The sequence below is a fragment of the Eucyclogobius newberryi genome, unplaced genomic scaffold (assembly GCF_026437365.1).
Source record: "Eucyclogobius newberryi isolate DKJ021-1_F unplaced genomic scaffold, fEucNew1.0.hap1 SCAF_17, whole genome shotgun sequence".
Taxonomy (NCBI): Eukaryota; Metazoa; Chordata; class Actinopteri; order Gobiiformes; family Gobiidae; genus Eucyclogobius; species Eucyclogobius newberryi.
The window spans coordinates 15,457,123-15,463,963 of NW_027315801.1; the positions used below are offsets into that span (position 1 = coordinate 15,457,123).

Sequence of the window (6,841 nt, forward strand, 5' to 3'; positions counted from 1 at the left end):
GGCCTGACCAGCCATTAGGGCTGTGTTCAAAATATCGATACGGCGATATATCTATATGTATCGATACTTTTCAATAACTTTAATTTATCAAAAATTGTCCGGGCGGCCGTATTTTATACAAATTCAACGCAGCCCCGGAGCTAAGTTAGCCCCGAGACCGCCATTTTAGCCCCGGAGCTAACACCACAACAGCCGAACCGGAGGCAAAAAAACGGAGACAATCCTGACACCAACATCACACACATCTTCCCTACTCTACACTACACAAACCGAACGGTTAAACAATAAAACCGAGCGGTTAAACAATACAACTATCCAACAGGGCCCCGCTGAGCGCCTGTTAGCTTAGCATTAGCCGCGGCCACTTCCGCGCTAGCGCTACTTAGCTTAGTGCCGAGCCCGACCCGACCCGAAGAAACGTGATTTTAAGACCAAAACAACAACAAAAAGACGGAGTTTAGAGCAGAGACAGAACCAATCACATAAACCCAGAAGTGACGCAAAAAACACGACACGCTTAACCGGATATTACGTAACCCATGTCAACAAGGCGCGTTCCGCGTTATCCGTCCCCGAACGCAGAAAATGTCTCCTGAATCGCGATGACGCCCTTCGTATAACTGCATCTAACGCACGTTCATCATGGCAAGTAGAGCGGACTTTCCTGATTGTTCAAACCGAAGCGAGAGCAGAAGTAAACACTCGGTCACGAGCCGAGTCCGCCATCTTGAATGTTTTGGAATGGGGGGTGAAAAGCTACTTCCGTATCTCAGTGTGACGCGTTAAAACCTCCGACTGGGATTGGATAGGTAAATGGATTTCCGACGATTTCATTGGCTCTGACTCCGATTCCTGACCCTTACGCGTTCGAACAGAATGTGGGCGGGGCTGGCGGGTCAGGCAAATAAATCAGTATATTGTATGTCAAACTATGGATCGCAGTAGTGTAACTGTCAGACTAACGTGTTGTCCTCCCTCAGTCACTGGGCGTCCCTCAGTAACCTGGTGGCCTCTCTGCTGAACTCCATGAAGTCCATCGCGTCTCTGCTGCTGCTGCTCTTCCTCTTCATCATCATCTTCTCTCTCCTGGGCATGCAGCTGTTCGGAGGAAAGTTCAACTTCGACGAGACGGTCACAAAAAGGAGCACCTTCGACAACTTCCCCCAGGCCCTGCTCACCGTCTTCCAGGTGACACAATATCAGACATAGTAGAAAAAGCTTCAGTTGTAGTCATCTGGACTCAGTTTGAAAAAAATAGACGTTTCGACTCTCATCCAAGAGTCATTGTCAATAAAAGAATTTAGATCGAGAACTCCGATATTAATACTGTTCTGTGGTAAGACCCGCCCATTGGGAGGAACCTTCCTGAAGTAGAAAGAGTTGTTTGTTTCAACAGAAACTCCCCCTTGTATCTACCGAGCTAGCCTATTCAGAATTTTAATGGGCTATTAGAATCCTCTTTGCCCATTAAAATTCTGAATAGGCTAGCACTATCGACACACTCGACTCTTGGATGAGAGTCGAAACGTCTATTTTTTTCAAACTGAGTCCAGATGAATACAACTGAAGCTTTTTCTACTATGGAACACGCCTGGACGAATGAGGGATTACACCGACACAATATCAGACACTTTAGATGAGAGACCCAAACATCGTTCTCAGATCATTATGTTTGAACAATGTGTTTAGTGAGGTTGTTGTTGTGTGTTTTAGATTCTGACCGGAGAGGACTGGAACACGGTCATGTACGATGGCATCATGGCGTACGGTGGCCCCGCCTCTTCAGGGATGGTCGTCTGCATCTACTTCATCATCCTCTTCATCTGTGGAAACTGTATCCTGCAACAAATGTACTACAAGCGCCGAGGCACTGAGGGGGCTGATGGTTCTGCTGCTACGGCAGAGATGCATGAGGAGGGCTGTGGCTGGAACGCAGACGGAAGGGAGATGGAGTGCATTTATATGAATGATTTGAACAGGTTGAGATGCAGAAATAACAGGCTGTGATAATAGGCTGTGATCAGCTGACAAGGGGAAAGGACACGCCCACCATAACCACAAAAACAAAAACAGGCGGCAAAATGGAACCTCTTATTGTCAGGACATATACCTGGATATATTTGTTAGCTAACTAATAGAAATCTGCATTCACCACTGCATTTGAAGGGTATGAAGCCATCAATCAAATTCAAATAGAGCACATCCAAAGCTCTATATGTGTGAGCAGAAAGATTATTCTGTGCGCACAATAGAATAAACCATGCAAGAAGAAAATAAACATGGGACTGGAGGAGTTCAAATAAGAAGGTGCCACTTTGTTCAGGACTATTTAAAACAACCATTAACATTTACGAAATTGTAATTTACGATGACACAAGCTGTAAGGTCACAAACGCATGGAGGGCCTTTTCAGACTGAGAACGTAGAATATAGGATTTGATGTGGCTTACTCGTCAACAACATCATCTGGGACCTCCTGATGACCCGCCTGATGCCCCAGAACAGGTTCAGAACGTGGGGTCGAGATTATTTCAAGATCGAATTAAATATTTGAATTAAAAAGTATAATCTTTGTTTAGGGTGGTTGCCATGGCCTAAAACATTTAGAACTTACCTAGATACCAAGGTGTGATTTGGTTAACACTTGAAACGTTCTCTTGCCACTAGCCCCTCCCCCTCATCAAAAGGACCAATCATGAAAAGACAAACTGGTCTTCATGTCAGACTGCGTCACAGTGTTTTGGCTGATCTGTATTTATGACTTCGATGTTCATTTCCTGAAGTGACCTGACCAGACATCCTGCTGAACGTCTTCTTGGCCATCGCCGTGGACAACCTGGCCGACGCAGAGAGCCTCAACTCAGCGCAGCAGGAGGAGGAGGAGGCCAAGAAGAGGAGGAACAGCATCAAGTATTCTTATTTATGCAGTCAAAGTCTAATCATCCACAGGCAAATGAATCACCGTCTTTTTGTTCATCTCCAGGGAGTTGATTACAGACCAAAAGAGAAGTGACCAGCTGGAACTCCCCGACAGTGAGAAGGTGATTTAGAGTTGATCAAGTTTATGTAGATTTCTAATTTTAGTATTACAACTAATGATGTAACAGTTTTCAGCCAAAAGCCAGCGGATTTGTTTCATTCATTAAGTTGTTTTAAAATAATGATCTATAAACGTCATTGATTATAACTATAGTAGATTCAAGCATCTCTTCGTGTTTGTCTCCAGACCCCAGAGGAGCTCCTGCTGGACGATGAGAAAGACCCTTTTGCAGCTCTAAACTCTCCAGGTACAAGCTTCATTTGTCTGACTGACTGACTCTGCTTTGACAGTCACATCCAATGGAGAAGTGAACATCATTATTCTGTGTGTGCACTGTCCACTTTTGTATTATTTTCTTATAAAACACAGAAGGGGTCAATGGTAGAAAAGTAAAACAAGTAAAGGGTGGTCAAGTCCCTCATAAGCACATGACTGGATTGATTCGTATGAGGCCCTTCATGCCCTTTGACCTCACTGTCTTCCATTACAGCGTGATTTGTGGCTTTCAGATGAAGCTGCACGGCTGATTGTAAACCAGAATACAAGTGCCTTTTGAGTCGATACAATCGTTTGTGTTTTACCTCTACCATGTGTTTTACCTCTACCATGTGTTTTACCTCTACCATGTGTTTTACCTCTACCATGTGTTTTACCTCTACCATGTGTTTTACCTCTACCATGTGTGTGTTTTACATCTACCATGTGTTTTACATTTACCATGTGTTTTACCTCTACCATGTGTTTTACCTCTACCATGTGTTTTACCTCTACCATGTGTTTTACCTCTACCATGTGTTTTACCTCTACCATGTGTTTTACCTCTACCATGTGTTTTACCTCTACCATGTGTGTGTTTTACATCTACCATGTGTTTTACATTTACCATGTGTTTTACCTCTACCATGTGTTTTACCTCTACCATGTGTTTTACCTCTACCATGTGTTTTACCTCTACCATGTGTTTTACCTCTACCATGTGTTTTACCTCTACCATGTGTGTGTTTTACATCTACCATGTGTTTTACATTTACCATGTGATGTGACGTCCTGTGACAGAGGAAGACGACCTCCGCGAAGTCCGGCCTGGTCCCAGGCCCCTCAAACTGTCTGAGCTCAACCTGAAAGAGAAGATCCCTCCCATCCCCGAGGGCAGCGCCTTCTTCATCTTCAGCAGCACCAACCCGTAAGACACACACATCTGACCCTCTCCTCTGCTCCTCTGACCCTGTTCTCTGCTCCTCTGACCCTGTTCTCTGCTCCTCTGACCCTCTCTGCTTTCTCTGCTCCTCTGACCCTCTCCTCTGCTCCTCTGACCCTCACCTCTGCTCCTCTGACCCTCTCCTCTGCTCTCTGACCCTCTCCTCTGCTCCTCTGATCCTCTCCTCTGTTCCTCTGACCCTCTCCTCTGCTCCTCTGACCCTCACCTCTGCTCCTCTGCTCTCTGACCCTCTCCTCTGCTCTCTGACCCTCTCCTCTGCTCCTCTGATCCTCTCCTCTGCTCCTCTGACCCTCTCCTCTGCTCCTCTGACCCTCTCCTCTGCTCCTCTGACCCTCTCCTCTGCTCCTCTGACCCTCTCCTCTGCTCCTCTGACCCTCTCCTCTGCTCTCTGACCCTCTCCTCTGCTCCTCTGACCCTCTCCTCTGCTTCTCTGACCCTCTCCTCTGCTCTCTGACCCTCTCCTCTGTTCCTCTGACCCTCTCCTCTGCTCCTCTGACCCTCTCCTCTGCGTTCTCTGCTCCTCTGACCTTGTCCTCTGCGTTCTCTGCTCCTCTGACCCTCTCCTCTGCGTTCTCTGCTCCTCTGACCTTCTCCTCAGTGTTCTCTGCTCCTCTGACCCTCTCCTCAGTGTTCTCTGCTCCTCTGACCCTCTCCTCTGCTCCTTTGACCCTCTCCTCAGTGTTCTCTGCTCCTCTGACCCTGTTCTCTGCTCCTCTGACCCTGTCCTCAATGTTCTCTGCTCCTCTGACCCTCTCCTCTGCTCCTCTGACCCTGTCCTCAGTGTTCTCTGTTCCTCTGACCCTCTCCTCTGCTCCTCTGACCTTCTCCTCAGTGTTCTCTGCTCCTCTGACCCTCTCCTTAGTGTTCTCTGCTCCTCTGACCCTCTGCTGTTCTGTTTCAGGATTCGAGTGTTTTGCCACAAACTGATAAACCACCAGATTTTCACTAACCTCATCCTGGTCTTCATCATGCTCAGCTCGGTGTCTCTGGCTGCGGAGGATCCCATCCGGAACTTCTCTGCACGTAATATAGTACGTCATTCTACACATGTCAATCAGGTTATGGAGAATCAGAATCATCAGAAGGGGAGTGTCACACAGACCCAGATAATGTGAATGTGTAGTTGAGTTCATTTACTCATAAGATGTACTATTTGTTCTATCCTACAACCTCAGATATGTGTCTGTTTTGAGAATAACATGCTGACTTGCCTCTTGCAGATACTTGGTTATTTTGACTATGCATTCACGGCTATCTTTACTGTTGAGATCCTGTTGAAGGTAAAGTAACTGGGCGCGTTGTCCTCTGATTCCTCCTCAGATCATAGGCTATGCAGACTATGTCTTCACTAGTATGTTTACTTTTGAGATCCTAATCAAGGTAAAAGGATTTGTAAAAGGAGATCACTATCGAGCTTGCTGCACATTGTCTTTCCAATGTTTGTCTACAATCTCCAAAATGGCCGCCTGTTTGTCCTGTTACGACAGTAAAAATTGACACGTCACGATTTGTGTTGTTTGTCACTTTCCATAGTCACATGTTCTATGTTTTCAACCAATTAAAATGAAGATCTAGTCTGCTTGTCCATGCCCTCCTCCTCTAGTGTTTGTGTAGCTACAGTGCATGTTATATTTTAGAAGTAGAAATGTCCTCATCCTCCTTCTTTAAAAGGGACATATTATGCTAAATCACTCATCGTGGTATAACGTTTTTACCTCAAAAACATCCCCGGAGTCATTTGTACTATTTGGTGTAAATGTCAACATACATTGTTTTTACCAGGAAGTGCTTTTAAAGATTAAACATCTCAAACGAGCCGTAACGATTTTTTGGAATAACCAGGAGTAGTCGTCTATTAAAATTATAATTGATTAATTTTGACTAATCCACTGCAAAAAAAAAGTTTTGATTATTGTAATTTTTATTTGGACAATACAGACTCTAAAACACAAACAAAAGACACTTTTTTTTAACAAATTCTGAGGATTTTTTTTAAAACTGTGGGTAAATTAAAAAAGAATAAAATATATAATAATATGTTATATATATATATATATATATATATATATATATATATAAATTTATATAAAAATATATGATTACATTATTAATCATATTATTTCAAATCACATTTTCGTCATTAATAAACATTGTTTATACATTTTTGGTCACAATTTTTCAACCTTTATTTGGTTAGAAGGTTGTTGTTTTTTAAAATGTGTAATTGAAATAATGGTTTGACTATTAAAATGATTGTTAGTTGCAGCTCGAAACTTCACCAGTCGTTCCTTTTTTGCCTCTCAAATGATCTCCACTTCAGAGTATCACTCTGTTAGGACATGTTGATAAAGGCCATGCTGCTGATGAGTTTTCTAAGTGAATCCCCACAGATACTCATGTCTCAGAGCTCTGTTCTCCCTTTCTTTACACATGAAATCCTCGTCATCTGTGTGTTTGAGGTGGAGTGCTGGTGAGAAACGTCATTGTTAATCCAGAACAAAGCATAATATGTCCTTTAAAAGCGTGTTGTCTTGGCCTTGGAACATGTGTCAGTGTAAACATCATGACCACACCCTCTGTGT

At 44.0% G+C, this 6,841-nt stretch overlaps 1 protein-coding gene across 5 annotated transcripts in view; it reads left to right on the plus strand.

Annotated features, from left to right (window-relative positions):
• The window catches only part of cacna1db (calcium channel, voltage-dependent, L type, alpha 1D subunit, b), a 139,416-nt gene that overhangs the window by 92,838 nt on the left and 39,737 nt on the right, over nt 1-6,841 (plus strand). For all 5 annotated transcript variants that reach the window (XM_072449274.1, XM_072449275.1, XM_072449276.1 and 2 more), the window contains 8 exons: nt 981-1,188; nt 1,714-1,834; nt 2,796-2,910; nt 2,984-3,041; nt 3,227-3,287; nt 4,097-4,223; nt 5,161-5,290; nt 5,480-5,539. In XM_072449274.1, coding sequence (XP_072305375.1) covers nt 981-1,188; nt 1,714-1,834; nt 2,796-2,910; nt 2,984-3,041; nt 3,227-3,287; nt 4,097-4,223; nt 5,161-5,290; nt 5,480-5,539 — 880 coding nt within the window. The remainder of the gene's footprint in view (nt 1-980; nt 1,189-1,713; nt 1,835-2,795; nt 2,911-2,983; nt 3,042-3,226; nt 3,288-4,096; nt 4,224-5,160; nt 5,291-5,479; nt 5,540-6,841) is intronic.